General features: G+C 45.4%; 2 protein-coding genes across 2 annotated transcripts; both read left to right on the plus strand.

The window, feature by feature from the left end:
* The first annotated feature begins 466 nt into the window (after nt 1-466).
* Nucleotides 467-1,945, plus strand: LOC108932310 (retinol-binding protein 2). Its single transcript, XM_018748576.1, has 4 exons — nt 467-539; nt 1,300-1,478; nt 1,617-1,718; nt 1,895-1,945. Exons 1-4 carry the CDS (start codon nt 467-469, stop codon nt 1,943-1,945), a joined length of 405 nt encoding a protein of 134 aa, XP_018604092.1.
* A 3,192-nt stretch (nt 1,946-5,137) lies between these two features.
* On the plus strand, nt 5,138-15,118 carry copb2 (COPI coat complex subunit beta 2). Its single transcript, XM_018748923.2, has 22 exons — nt 5,138-5,237; nt 6,225-6,362; nt 6,473-6,559; nt 6,651-6,777; nt 7,122-7,270; nt 7,375-7,521; nt 8,260-8,359; nt 8,876-9,018; nt 9,307-9,506; nt 9,746-9,856; nt 9,967-10,055; nt 10,164-10,270; nt 10,661-10,804; nt 10,907-11,037; nt 11,122-11,329; nt 11,482-11,592; nt 12,556-12,770; nt 12,897-12,989; nt 13,090-13,270; nt 13,478-13,549; nt 14,425-14,604; nt 14,780-15,118. The coding sequence occupies exons 1-22, from the start codon at nt 5,235-5,237 to the stop codon at nt 14,873-14,875; spliced, it is 2,832 nt and encodes a 943-aa protein (XP_018604439.1). The 5' UTR covers nt 5,138-5,234; the 3' UTR covers nt 14,876-15,118.
* Nucleotides 15,119-15,334: the final 216 nt, after the last annotated feature.

The raw sequence follows: 15,334 nt of genomic DNA on the forward strand, positions 1-15,334 counted from the left end.
TGACTGGCAAACAGAGCATAGCCTGCATACCGTCGGCCTCTTTAGGACGCCTTTAGAGGTGCTCGCTCGAACCCGAGACCCATCTCCGGGCTGCGTGCTAAAGCACGACTGCTTTGCACCTGTGTCCAAACAGCGTCAAAAAAAGAAAAAAGAAACTGGACGAGGCATTTACTCAAAGGCCTCTGTGTCGGCGACCGTTCTTGTTTAGACTGCCGAGCTTCCACCACGTCTGCTTGCGATTAGAATTAATAATTCATTGCGCAATGTAGACAACAACCCTGCCGCACAACTTAAGAGGCCCAGAGCAATAAAGTGCCTTATCGTCCGACCTCCGCACCCGGGTTCGCATTACCACAGTAGAGACCTGCCTGTATAAAAGGAGTCGGGAGTGTATGCGCGCCTCCTCCCCCGTTTCTCTCCACGTTTACGGTCCAGACACCACCTCCTCTCGCCCCGTCGCTTCGAGATGCCTGCCGACTACAACGGACGCTGGGAGATGGTGAAAAACGAGAACTTTGAAGAATACATGAAAGTTCTGGGTAAGACTCTGCTTTTACTGCTCTCGCAACGGGGAAAAAAAAATAATAATAATAAAATCACCAATCCAGGGTAAATAAATAAATCAGGGGAGAGAAAAACACGGAGCGGAGGGTCGCCGGAGTTGCTCCATTTACTTATTGAGCACCTGTCGTCGCAGCTTAACCTTCGGCGCACCAATGGATTCTGCTCATTACCACGTGGAATAAATATCGATCCGGCCTTTTCTGCATTTTTATCCCAGTGAGAAAAATTAGGCCAGGCTTTGCGTGTCACCCCAATACAGCGTCGACCCCCTCCCCACCCCACCCCAACCCAACCAATCCGCAGCTCCACAAGGCATTGATTATAAAGTGGGGCCCCTTCATTATTCAGCAGTTTATCTGCAATTCATGGCACCCCCCTCCCTCGCGAAACTCGAAACTTTCATTTCGGCGCCTTCGTTCCCACCAGGCGCGTGTAAATTACGCCGACGTGGAGGTGGAAAGGACATAATTTGAAAGGGTAAATAAAGAGGTAATAAAAATGTAAAATATGGAATTGAGTTTTCATCTTTGCAAAATATGGTGTGAATATCAAGATGTTTTCCAAGCCCGCTGTTAAAAGCGCAGCAAAATATATTTACCCTTCAAAGTAAGTTGGAAGACCGTACGCCGGCGCAGCCCTGTATAATTGTCGGAAAATACGGATCGTTGCGCTGCAGAGTGATCAAAATATGTGCCGTGATAAATGGAGGATTTTTTTTTTCCCTGTTCACCTCAGATATTGACTTTGCCACCCGTAAGATTGCCCTCCATCTGACTCAGACCAAGGTGTTTGTCCAGGATGGGGACAAGTTTGAGACCAAGACGCTGAGTACTTTCCGGAACTACGACCTGAACTTCACGGTTGGAGTGGAGTTTGATGAGCACACCAAGGGCTTGGATAACAGGGTGGTCAAGGTAGGGTCTTCCGGACCACCTGAAGCACACATACCTGACATGTGTCTGGTTCTCCTCCATTTGTATCCTCTCACACCTCCTTATGGAAAATCCAGGTGGTCCCAGATTCCTCAGGATGCTTTGTGACCTCTTTTCCAGACCCTGGTGACCTGGGATGGAGACAAGCTGGTGTGCACACAGAAGGGGGAGAAACCTGGCCGGGGCTGGAAACACTGGATTGAGGGGGACTTGCTGCACCTGGTGAGCAGAAATTTCCCTCGGCCATGTTCATTTGAAAAGCAAAGGCATGAGCACGGTAGCAATGCGGTGAAAATGGAGGATTAAGCCTCTGAAGGAGTGCTGTCACACCTGGAAACGCAACACGGATTTTGTGACTAACGGTCAGAGGCCATTCGCTCTTCTCCCCTGCCTTTCAGGAGCTGACCTGCGGAGATGTGGTTTGCCACCAAGTGTTCAAGAAGAAGTAAAAGACACACAGAGCGCTCATGTTTATAAATATTTATCTAAAGAAGCTGCATTAAATTTTAATAAAGGCCAAAGTCTGCTTGGCAGTGTGATTTGTGCATGCACAAAGGATGCTTTCGGCCCTCGCTGCCGGTTTTCAACGGCGAAACACTCTGGTGGATGTGTAACGTTTGGGTGGGGATCTGAGAGTCGTGGGTCCAATGATTGCTCCACATTGTCACACTGAAGAGCCAAGGGCATGCATGGAGCACGTTTTTAAAAATATCGATGTATTCAATTATGTGTGTTTTGTACTTTAGTTACTTTTAAGTTATGGGGGTGCGGTGGTGCAGTGGGTTGGGCCACAGTCCTGCTCCCCGGTGGGTCTGGGGTTTGAGTCCTGCGTGAGGTGTCTTGTGATGGACTGGTGTCCCGTCCTGGGTGTGTCCCCTCCCCTCCGGCCTTACGCCCTGTGTTACTGGGTAGGCTCCGGTTCCCCGCGACCCCGTATGGGACAAGCGGTTCTGAAAATGTGAAATGTGTACTTTTAGGTTCATCGCTCCAATATGGGACAGGTCTCTAAAATCCCATGGAAAGGTTCTCAGATTTTCAATCGTAAAAGAGAAAAGTGAGCTCCGTCGCAGCAGAAAACTGTGGTAAAGTAGGTTGCCCCCTTAGGAAGCCTTTCACCTGCAGTGTGCTTCATCATCTGTCATTGTGGTGCAAGTGTGCGTGTGTGTGCGTGTGTGTGTGTGCGGGGGCAGCTGGTAGTGTAGTGGTAAGAGCTAGTGCCTTTGAACCCAAAGGTTGCAGGTTTCATTATGTACATTTACATTTATATATTTAACAGAGGCTTTTCTCCAAAGTGATGTACATCTCATAGAAAATACAGTGTGTTCGTTACGTTAGGAGAAAGAGACATAGTTGCAGACGTGTGATTCTTAAATACAGTTAATTTCTTTCCACCATATGCACCAATGTTCATCACACGAGTAGCTGCATAAAACTTTATCCCACACACACACACATTTTCAGAACCGCTTGTCCCATACAGGGTCACGGGGAACCGGAGCCTACCCGGTAACACAGGGCGTAAGGCCGGAGGGGGAGGGGACACACCCAGGACGGGATGCCAGTCCGTCGCAAGGCACCCCAAGCGGGACTTGAACCCCAGACCCACCGGAGAGCAGGACTGTGGCCCAACCCACTGTGCCACCACACCCCCCTCAAACTTTATCCCAATATCGACAAGTCCTGATCACCTTCCTAGTAATAATTTTTTTGAGATACATATAAACTTTTACATTAAATTACAGGAGTAGCTGTGTAAAGGTTTATCTGGGACCGATCTTAAAGTTATGGTGCATGAACATTTACACCCTACATGAACTTAAGAGATGATGGGTGAAGTGGGTCTGGAAGGGGTGAGTTTTCAGACCCTTTTTAAATGTGAGCAGAGATTCAGCAGTTCTGAGTGAAAGGGGGAGGTCGTTCCACCACGACGGAACCAGAACCGAGAACATCCGTGTTTTCAACTTTCATGCGTGGGACCATCAAGTGGGCAGATGTGGAAGAGCGAAGCAGTCTGGTTGGGGTGTAGTGGATGATCAAGTCCTGTAGATATCTGGGAGCAGTTCTATTGATGCATTTGTAGGCCATAACCAGGCTCTTCAGTTTTATCTGGGCAGCTATAGGAAGCTACATCCATAGGTTAAAATCCCTTCTCCAGGTACTTACAGTAAAAATCTCTCCAGTAAAATTACCCAGCTCTGTAAATGGGTAAATAATTTTAAGAAGCTTAACATTATAAGCTTCTCTGGAGAAAAGTGTTAGTTAAAGGAATTAATGTATGTGTGTATGAATGAGAGCAAGGAGGGACAGGTGTGTAAAAGGGCTGATGAATAAAATAAAAAACTATTAAAATAACGTGCAGACTTAAGTGAAAGGCATGTACAGTTTTAAGCACACCTTTAAAAACATCTAAATGTCTGATAAGATCCCTGTCAAAGTACACCACAGTGTATTGACCTTTGAGAAAAATAAGCACTCAGGTACAAAGTTTTGGAAATGCAAATGTTGAGATGAGTTGGGATTTCACAGCTTTTTCCTTTATTTTTCTATTTTAATCTATCAAATAAGTGTAAAAATCTTTTAAAATCTCAGTGACACAATGAACTTTGGTTTTCTCTTTCACATTATGGAACCGCATTGATTTAGCTCCTTACAAAAATAAAAAATATGGATGTTTTCTATCACGTTGGGGTTGCTTCTAGGTCAATCATTTTATTATGTGAAAATATTTTCATAAATCTGTCCATCAGCCACATTACTGACATACAGTAAATCACAGCAGCGATATGTACATAAAAATTATTTTAATAAATAATTTAAAATTTATTTTAATTTATAGTTTAAATTTTAATTTATGTGGCAATTTTAATTTATGAATAAATGATTTTCCCCATTAAGTTCTACTTTTCATATTTAAAGTATGCAAGACAGTTAAATATGTTATGCAATATATTGTATATGGACATCCTTACACTGAAATGTATTAAACAGTACATTTTATAATGAAGAAAAAAAATATTTTCGATGACAAATACGTGTTTAAAAAATGTATTTTCAGATTAATGTCTATAAATAGAGGGAGTGCGGTAGCGCAGTGGCGCAGTGGGTTGGACTGCAGTCCTACTCTCCAGTGGGTCTGGGGTTCGAATCCCGCTTGGGGTGCCTTGCGGCGGACTGGCGTCCCGTCCTGGGTGTGTCCCCTCCCCCTCCGGCCTTACGCCCTGTGTTGCCGGGTTAGGCTCCGGTTCCCCGTGACCCCGTAAGGGACAAGCGGTTCTGAAAATGTGTGTGTGTGTGTGTGTGTGTCTATAAATAGACGGTAAAACTACATTAACTGTACAGTATGTATCATGTATGTATAACAATAAGATGAGCATGGTACGTTAAGGGGATCAGAGCACACTATACTTCACATGAGAGTACAAGTTGTCTGTAAAACAAAATATCACGAAAAGAAAATCGTTTTCATGAGTTTTTAAATGTCACGGATCTCGCTCCGTTCACCTGTAAAACCGTATTTATACAAGATCCTCTCGCAGCGCGTTGCGATAGCATGATTTTACTTCTATTATAGGTATTACGGTAAATTTTGTGACGAAATCTCTCCAAGTCTCGTCGGCGCCCATTGAGTCTCGCGAGGCGACGGAAGCTCCACGTCTACCGAAGCCACGGAAGCTGATGCAGCGAAGAGGAGCGCAGGGGATCCGGATACTCTGAAGTCAGTCGCCGGTGCCTGAAATCATGGTAAGAACGTATAAATTTGTATTTCTTTTGATACTCGCTGTACTTGCAGTGGTGTTTTACTCACTGAAGGCTGAAGTGCTGCCGCAGCGAGCCTGACAGGAACCTCTCACTCAGCCGTTGTTGTTATGGTGGAAAACGGGCCCTGCGCTGCTTTGGACGTGGTCGTGTGGACGTGTCTTCAGTCTCTTTTGGACTGTGTCTCTGTCTGGGCCATATTTCCTCTGACGCGGCGGTGCCTATTTTACGATGTAATCCGAGCGGTCCGAGGTATTTACTTTTCATGTTATTATTTAGCGTTACAGACCTGATACACGAATGACCCCAGAACAAGTACTACTACTGGAGTACTACTTGAAGTAGTAGTCGTCTAGAGCTGTTTCAGAACCGATTTACCTGCATCAAGTCAACCACCAGCTTCCTCACAACAACAGCTAGTTTAACTGAGTGGAATCAGCTAATGAAGTGTAAAGTTGTTTTTGCTGATATATATATATATAGCCTAGCCTAGGACAGACTTTCACAGTCCAGCTGACTGGCAGAGTAAATGGTTTTGGTACAGTAACTTACTAAGTAATTCCATTACGTTTATATTACATTTATTTATTGAGCAGACGCCTTTCTCCACAGCGACTTCCAGTGAACTAGGTTAGTGTTATCAGCCCACACACATTCACGGCGGTGACTTGCACTGGCTAGATACACTACTTGGGTCACTCATCCATAAATCAGTGGAACACACTCTCTTTGTCACTCACACATTATATGAGTATATCTATGAGTATAATGCTTAATTACTCTTATTTACAGTGACCCAGTGTGAGTTCCCTCCACTTACTGGGTATTCAGATGATATGTGGTCATATAGTTAGCGGTCTGACTTTGGGAAGATTTGTTATTCGCGCGTTAATGAATCCCTGGGAGTCAGGGACAGGTAGTTAGGATACCCACTGGCGCTTTTGTTTCCACTAACCTGACTGCGCTCAACAGCCTCTCCGACTAGACATCAAGCGGAAGCTGACGGCCCGCTCGGACCGCGTGAAAAGCGTGGACCTGCATCCCACTGAGCCATGGATGCTGGCCAGTCTCTACAATGGCAGCGTGTGTGTGTGGAACCATGAGACACAGGTGGGTGCCTCTTCAGAACATGCAGTGAGCTGTGGGAGCTGCCGATTAAGGCTCTATACAGGCTTCTTCTTAACTATTTTTTTTTCCCCACCTGCTGCCACTTCCCGTAGACACTGGTGAAAACATTTGAAGTGTGCGATCTCCCCGTGAGGGCCTCCAAGTTTGTAGCGAGGAAGAACTGGGTCATCACAGGAGCAGTGAGTCCTCATCCTTCTCACCCACTGATACGCAGCAGTGCTGCTTCACACCACAGCCCATCATCACCACACCTGTTTTCTGTTCTCACAGGACGACATGCAGATCCGCGTGTTCAACTACAACACGCTGGAACGTGTGCATATGTTCGAGGCCCATTCCGACTACATTCGCTGCATTGCTGTGCACCCGACGCAGCCCTTCATTCTTACAAGCAGTGGTATGGAAAGTAGCACGTCTCACATCCTGTCCATGAACCTGAACGGCAGACATTGTCAGAATCTGCATGTTTTCATTCAATAGCTATTTGTAAACATTAATCACATGGTTGAACTAACATAAAACTGAGTTACGCTTTTCACTTCTGTAGGCATAGTACAGTTATAGTATGTTGATTTCAAAATGTTTAAATTGGACAATCATTTTTGATTACTTAGATTTCTGAATCTGTGCAATGTTTGTTTTCTTCTGAGATGTTTCCATAGCAAGCTCAGAGAAAGCATAAGTGTGGTGGTAGCCTAGTTCTGCTGCTCCTTGATTTATCGATCTCCTACACATGTTCAGATGACATGCTCATCAAGCTGTGGGACTGGGACAAAAAGTGGTCCTGCAGCCAAGTTTTTGAGGGCCATACCCACTACGTGATGCAGATAGTGATCAACCCCAAGGACAACAACCAGTTTGCTAGCGCCTCTCTCGACAGAACCATCAAGGTAAGCACCCTCTTTCTGTGGTCCCTGGTGACCTGTAAAGACTCATTAACACAGGTGATGATGTGTAAATATCATCCTTTGTGTGGTTTTTACCACTCTTCCAGGTCTGGCAGCTTGGCTCATCTTCGCCCAACTTCACCCTGGAGGGTCATGAGAAGGGTGTCAACTGCATTGACTACTACAGCGGGGGAGACAAGCCGTACCTCATTTCTGGTGCGGACGACCGACTGGTGAAGATCTGGGACTACCAGGTACTGCTGGCGCAGTAGGAGGCAGCAAGCTGGTGGTGGCTGGATATATGAGAATGTCCCAACAGAGAAACACAGCAGCTAAATTGGCATTTTTTACTCCATGACTTATTTTACAATTTAGGATAACATCACAATTATATCTTGACTATTTTCAGTTGTAGTACATTTTTGTATATTGGGTACTTTATATTTTTAAATATTTTTTATCCCTTGCTCACATACTCTATCTTTTCACCTGTCTTGTCACTGTCATTCTGTCTGTGCTGTGGTAGTTCCTGTCACCAAGACAAATTCCCTGTATGTGCGAACATACTTGGCAGTAAAGCTCGTTCTGATTCTGATTTACATTTATTCATTTAGCAGACGCTTTTCTCCAAGGCGACGTGCATCACAGCGAAAATACAATTTGTACATTACATTAACAGAAAGACATAGCTGCAGACATGTGATTCTTAAGTAAACCTAGTTTTACTTTTCACTTGATGCACCGATGTTCACCGATGTGCATCGTTCATTGAGTAGGTGCATAAAACGCAGGATAAATGAATCCTGATAATGCAGGCAGATAATTCTCTTAATGGGCGCTTTATCACTTTTACAAGTTTTTCTGTATCATTATTATAATCTTAATGTATTATTTCTTTTTTATGGATGATTCTGCTCTCCTTGATGATAAAGGAGTAATATTTCAGAGAGCACCTATAATTGGCAACCCTGCAACCTCTCTTCTCCCACCAGAATAAGACATGTGTCCAAACATTGGAGGGACACGCCCAGAATGTGTCCTGTGTGAGCTTCCACCCAGAACTGCCTATCATTATCACCGGCTCAGAGGACGGTGAGTTCCGATGTGCGATGGTCAGTTCTGCTATAAAGTAATAGCTGTGTCCTTTTGAAACATTGCATTATGCTAATTGACTCAATAAAAGTTTAATAGTAGAACCTAACAAAGATACTTTCTCTTTTGCTTTGTCCCCCTGACCTATGTATTAGCATTATGGCTTTTCTTTTTCAATCTCACCCTGGCCTTCTTCTACAAGTGTGCTTCTCTACACACTGCTTTGGCCAAAAGTTTGTTTCATAAATTGCATCTATATTTTTCAGTGTGCTATAGTTAAATTGTGTAAGAAAATGCACTATTTAAGTGTATCTGACTGCATTTTACTTTTTATTAACATTTTTAGTGCCTGGATGATCATAAATATAAACACATACGTTATTGTTCCAAAATTAAAATATTCTTCTTGATTTTGAAATAATCTAATTATTTTCATAAACACATATGAAAGTGATTTCTAAGTGTGCCATCCACCCTGACACTATGGCACTGCCTGTTGTTGTCACTGATTCTCAGGCACCGTGCGGATCTGGCACTCAAGCACGTACCGCCTGGAGAGCACGCTCAACTATGGCATGGAGCGAGCGTGGTGTGTGGCGGGTCTGCGCGGCTCCAACAGCGTGGCACTCGGCTACGACGAGGGCAGCATCATCATCAAGGTGCGGCATCACTGTGGTGCAAGGAAGTGTCCAAATAACACTGGCAAGAGTCATCAGTGCTGATGATTTTTGGCCCTCTTTTCCACATCCTTTCATTACAATTTCATGAATAAATTATCATAATGCAGTAGTGTTCATCTGGTGTCGCTTTACAGCAAAAAACAGCTTTGTTGTTCACTCAGGACTCTTTGGCACATAGCTGATAGGATTTGGGTTTTTACCAAGCGCTTGGTATGCAAGGTTTTTCTCCCCCCTCCCTAATAAATCCCTTTCTGTGTCATCTCCCAGCTTGGCCGCGAGGAGCCGGCCATGTCCATGGACGCCAACGGGAAGATCATCTGGGCAAAGCATTCAGAGGTGCAGCAGGCCAACCTGAAGGCCATGGGTGATGCCGAGATCAAAGACGGGGAGCGCTTGCCCCTGGCAGTCAAAGACATGGGCAGCTGCGAGATCTACCCTCAGACTATCCAGCACAACCCCAACGGCAGGTCAGGCTTCCAGATGAATCTGTTTCCAAGAGACACAGAGCCAGGTTCAGTCGCAGCACTGTTCACCCAGTCACTTTGAATTGTCCACATGCAAGGCTGAATTCTGCCCTTGTGATCTAAGTACAACCCGGAGACTTTGTGTTCCAGTTAGACTGACACCTTGAATCGCGTGAGTTTCTGGTGACTCAGAGGCAGAGGAGGACTTCTTAGGAGTGTTCCCTGTGTTTTCTGCCCTCAAGGTTTGTGGTGGTGTGTGGAGACGGAGAGTATATCATCTACACGGCCATGGCGCTGAGGAACAAGAGCTTTGGCTCCGCACAGGAGTTTGTCTGGGCCCACGACTCCTCTGAGTAAGGCTTCCACTGTGCTGCTTTTTTGAAGGACTGCATTGCAATTATATGCGTTCCTAAGCAAAGGTCAGCTCTCGGTGTGCGAAGTCTGAGTGATTGATATGATGCAGGTACGCCATCCGGGAGAGCAATAGCGTGGTGAAAATTTTCAAGAACTTTAAAGAGAAGAAGTCCTTCAAACCAGAGTTTGGGGCAGAAGGTATGTTTGTCTCAGGAGCATCTGTGACACAACTGGGTCGTCGTTTCGTTCCTCCGTGATGGCAGAACTTGTGTTTGGCTCTCACTCGCTGGTGTGTGTCATTGGCAGGTATCTACGGCGGGTTCTTGCTGGGTGTGAGGTCCGTGAACGGTTTGGCCTTTTACGACTGGGAGAACACAGAGCTGATCCGACGTATCGAGATTCAGCCCAAACATGTGAGATGTTTTATGTTTCTGTTGCGTTCCTCAGTGCAGGGTGATTTTAGATATGCTATTTCAAAAACTTCTCCCAAGTTAATAAATTGATGAAGACTAAAAATGTACTCCCCCTCTAAGAACACAAGACCATCAAATCTCCTTGATATCAAAGGCAGTCTATTGTGTGTTGATTGTGAAATTATGTACTGGTCCACAGTGCACTACTTTTTTTCCTTACTTTTTCTTATAGTATGCGTTAGGGTGGGTGTTGAAAGGAAAAAATGTGGGAAAATATGGAAATGCACTTTATGCACATTGGTTTGTTTGACATAATAAAATATTTGTCGAAAGATATTCAAGTAACTTAAATATTCAGCTAACTAATACAAGCGGTCTTTCATTCCTCAGATATTCTGGTCGGACTCAGGCGAGCTGGTGTGCATTGCCACTGAGGAGTCCTTTTTCATCCTGCGGTATCTGTCAGATAAGGTAGCAGCAGCGCAGGAGTCCAACGAGGGTGTGACAGAGGATGGCATCGAGGACGCCTTTGAGGTGCGGAGACAGGATTCATTGCAGCGGCTTTCTCTCCGTCCCAAAAATAAAAGCGGTGGAGTCAAACCGTCCAGCTAATAAATGTACGTCTTCCGGATGCAGGTCCAGGGCGAGATCCAGGAGATTGTGAAGACAGGCCTCTGGGTAGGAGACTGCTTCATATACACCAGCTCCGTCAACAGACTCAACTACTTCGTAGGTGGAGAGATCGTTACCATCGCTCACCTCGACAGGTAGAACATCATCTCGTACCAGAACCTACGTGCTTATTCCTACTGGTGACCTGGCTGATGGTGATGCCCATCTCTCCGTATCAGGACCATGTACCTGCTGGGCTACATCCCAAAGGATGATCGTCTCTACCTGGGAGACAAGGAGCTGAACATCGTCAGCTACTCGTTGCTGGTTTCCGTCCTGGAGTACCAGACAGCCGTCATGCGCAGGGACTTCAGCATGGCCGACAAGGTGCTGCCCACTATCCCCAAGGAGCAGAGGACTCGAGTTGCCCACTTCCTGGAAAAGCAGGTGAGGGTATCAGGAGAACCTGTTTGTGTTTTCTTTTGTAAGTGATGTGTTGGCTTTGGCTGAGTTACGTTGCTCCTGCCTCGACTATAGTTCCTCACGTCCTGACGGACACCATATTTAATGATGTCCTTGATGTCCTTATTGTACTTCAGGGCTTCAAGCAGCAAGCGCTGGCGGTCTCAACGGACCCCGAGCACCGCTTCGAACTGGCGTTGCAGCTTGGGGAGCTCAAAATTGCCTACCAGCTGGCTGTGGAAGCAGAGGTGGGTCTCAGCTGAGCTCTTTGGGCCTGATTAGAAGTCTCAGTCAGAAGGCTCTATGGTTAGTTTACGCAGAGCTGGGCCCCCCAGCCATTTTGGGCATGCTGACATTAAGAAAAATTGAGCTAAATAAATTTATTTATTAAACTCACATTACGTTTAAAGTCACAGAAACAGTATACAGAATACCTCAACTTTTTTGTTATTTGGAGTGTTTTTTTTATTTATTTAATGAACAGTGTTGGTAATACTGAGCTTGCAAAGGCATCGTGCCTCATCAGCTGCTGTTTTACTTATGTATTGCATTTCACATGTATTCACTTAGCTTCCACTTCTGTCTAATGCAAATCAGTGTTACCTACAACTGTTTATCCATTTACACAAGTGAGTGGTTTTTTACTGTGTCAACTCAGGGTAAGTACCTTCTACCTTGATCAAGGGCACTACAGCAGGGGATGTGATCGAAACTGCTACATCTGAGTCCAAGGGTTGGCAATGCTAGCCATCGTGCCACTTGCTGCCCCCGTTTATTTTGGATTATATGTAATGATATTACATAGATGAAATACCTGGTAAAAATAAAAATTAGTTTTTAACCCTGGGCATGAATAAACTTACCGTGATGGAGGCAGCTGAAAAATGCAGCAGCTTTTTTTTCAGCAACTGAAAAATGTTTTGAAATGTATTTTGCATAATGATCTGGTTCAGTAAGATCAAGTTGGCGACATATGGCCGCCGAACCGAAGCAGGTGGCGCAGTGGTCAGAGCTACTGAGGTTGCGGGTTTGAATCCCACGACCAGCCACATACCCTCAATAGCTGTAGTTTTTTAAAAAAAAAAAAAAAAAAATTACTCAGTTGTAGAAATGGGTAAAACCAAAGTTAAATTGTTTTGGGAAACATCAACTGAATGAATGAATGTGAACATGTATTATAAGAACACACCGCAATATGTCTTTCTGCGCAGTCGGAGCAGAAGTGGAAGCAGCTGGCGGAGCTGGCCGTCGCGCGGTGCCAGTTTGGCCTGGCACAAGAGTGTCTCCACCACGCCCAGGACTACGGAGGACTCCTCCTGCTGGCCACTGCCTCCGGCAACGCTGGCATGGTGAGCCGCTTGGCTGAGGGCGCCGAGCGCGACGGCAAGAATAATGTGGCCTTCATGACCTACTTCCTGCAGGGAAAGTAAGTGGAGGTGGCCAGTAGGGGGGATAAGGACATAATTTTTGAGAATGTGATGTGTAGTTATGTTTGTCTTGACAAAACTGCAGAGAGAGTTGAGTTCACAGCAAGTTCTCTCCACCTTTCCAGGCTGGATTGCTGCCTCGAGCTCCTGATCCGCACCAACCGCCTGCCGGAGGCGGCTTTCCTGGCCCGCACCTACCTGCCCAGCCAGGTGTCCAGGTACTGCTTACTCCCACACTTTGCTTGACATTTCAAACTGGGTCTGCCATGTTTGTAGGGAATTCCTCACATCCACCCCTCACCCCCCCTCCCGGGACAGGGTGGTGAAGCTGTGGAGGGAGAGTCTGTCCAAAGTGAACCAGAAGGCGGCCGAGTCTCTGGCGGACCCCACGGAGTACGAGAACCTGTTTCCTGGCCTGAGGGAGTCCTTCCTGGCTGAGCAGTACCTCAAGGAGACCACTGGGAAGTTGAGGCCGGCCAGAGACTACCCCCTCGTCATGGTGAGCGAGGGGATCCCGGCACTGGGGGAGGAGAGGGGGTTCAGAATCTCTGTTGCCCTTTGTGGTACTGCCTTATGTGGATACATTGTTATTTTAATTTCAAATTTTGCACTGAACCCTGTGCTGCCACAGTCAGCCTTGCTGTCAGCTGTCTGTTCCATGACGTCCGGCAGAGCCTGATATCTACGTATTATCTGTGTTCTTCAGCCCAATGAGGACAGGAATGTGCTGGAGGAGGCCAAGGACTACGAGCCCAAAGGAGTCCCTGAGACCACAGAGGTAAATGAGGGGCTTCCTTATCATGATGCTCTAGAGCATAGTACTGCTTCACATCTCCGTACTTTCGTTCTCCAGCTTTGGGGAAGCCTGTTGATGGGAGGCACTAACAAGGTTAGAAAGAAACATAGACAGAGTATAGGCTTTTTGTGTTTTATGTTACAAATTATTTTAACTGACACTCCTCTTGAAAGCTATTTAGTGTTAAGCTACTTAAAGTGCTTTACCCGTTTATACAGCAGGGTAATTTTTACTGCAGCAATTTAGGGTAAATACCTTCATAAAGGGTATTATAGTAGGAGTTGGAATTTAAACCTGCAATATTCAGATCCAAACACAGCAGCTCTGACTCCTGTGCCTCCTGCTGTTCTGCCTTTTTTTTGTAAGCATTACTAGTGTAGGGCTGCTCTAGAAACTTCCCCATCTAATTTTCACTGGAAACTTTATCTCTGATGTTCAGTAATACCTCAAGTTCATCCATCCATCTGTCAGTCATCAGTAACCACTTGTCCAGTGCATTGTCACGGAGGTCCAGAGTCTATCCTGGAAGCATAGGGTCTGAGGCAGGATACACTGTGGATGGGACACTGGTCCATCACAGGACAATCTCACACACTCATTAACTCATTCGCGCACGCACACAGACACATGCGCACAGACACACGCACAGACAGACAGGGCGGTTTAGTCACTAATCCTCAATTGAAAAATGAAGGTCTCACATTAAATTACACCTCTTACGCAAGTGTTCAGGCTTACAGAATCTTTCCTGTGCATTTGGATTTTAACTAATTTTGATTTTGTCTCGTAACAATGAATTTACTGTCACAGCTCCGTAGTTGCAGTCTCACCGCTTTCTTTGCGATGTGTGTGGGCAGGAAGTGGCGGAGGTCAATAAGGAGGCTCAGCCGGCCGCAGCATTTTTTGAGGCAGCTGCGGCTGTCGTTTCGGTTGTGGCGACTGCCTCGGGAGTGGGCAGAGACAAGGAAGAGGGCAGGGAGGACAAAGCTGCACCACCAGCTCAACAGTCTTCACCCGAAGACAAAAGCACAGAGGCGGTAAGGAGCTGTGACTCCCTTTGGAGCTCAGCGTAGTCCAGCAGTCTCTTGTGTTGTATTGCCTGTTGGCTGGACGTGTAGCACAGCAGGGTATCAGAATAACAAAATTATTATTATTAAAACAGGAAGCAGGAGTGTAGCTGTCATTATTAAGCTATTCTGCTCATCTCCCCAGGACCTTGACGATCTGGACGAAGATCTGGACAACCTTGATTTGGAGGATGTCGACACGGCGGATGTCAACCTAGACGATGATTTCCTAGACGACTAAAATGCTGCAAAATTGTAGAGACCAAGCTCATTATTTCTTATTATTTCTGGAATAAGGATGAGAAGGGTGTCCTGTGAGGGTTGTCTGCAGTAGCAGAAGAGGAAACACTTGTGGCGTTCTTTCGAAGTTTTGTACTTTATTCAAAAATCCTGGCATTCAGAATTAACTATTGTCTTTGAAGGTAAATGTTCTGTCTGTTATTGTTTATCTCAATAAATCAGTTCTGTTGCTGAAAATCTACCTATAACAGCCTCCTGAAATCAATAAAAATACACAAATTGTTTTATTGCAGACTGGGAATGTAACAAAATTACAAAGCTGGTTTAATAAACCTAGCAAGCTTTGTAAAATGACAAATGCAAGAGTTAGCTTGTTGTGTACATTAGAATATTAAATAATACAATCTCTCAGATGTTACTAAACATTTATACTTTGGCAAAGAGTCAAAGGACTCTTATG

This window comes from Scleropages formosus, chromosome 10, assembly GCF_900964775.1.
Source record: "Scleropages formosus chromosome 10, fSclFor1.1, whole genome shotgun sequence".
Classification (NCBI taxonomy): Eukaryota; Metazoa; Chordata; class Actinopteri; order Osteoglossiformes; family Osteoglossidae; genus Scleropages; species Scleropages formosus.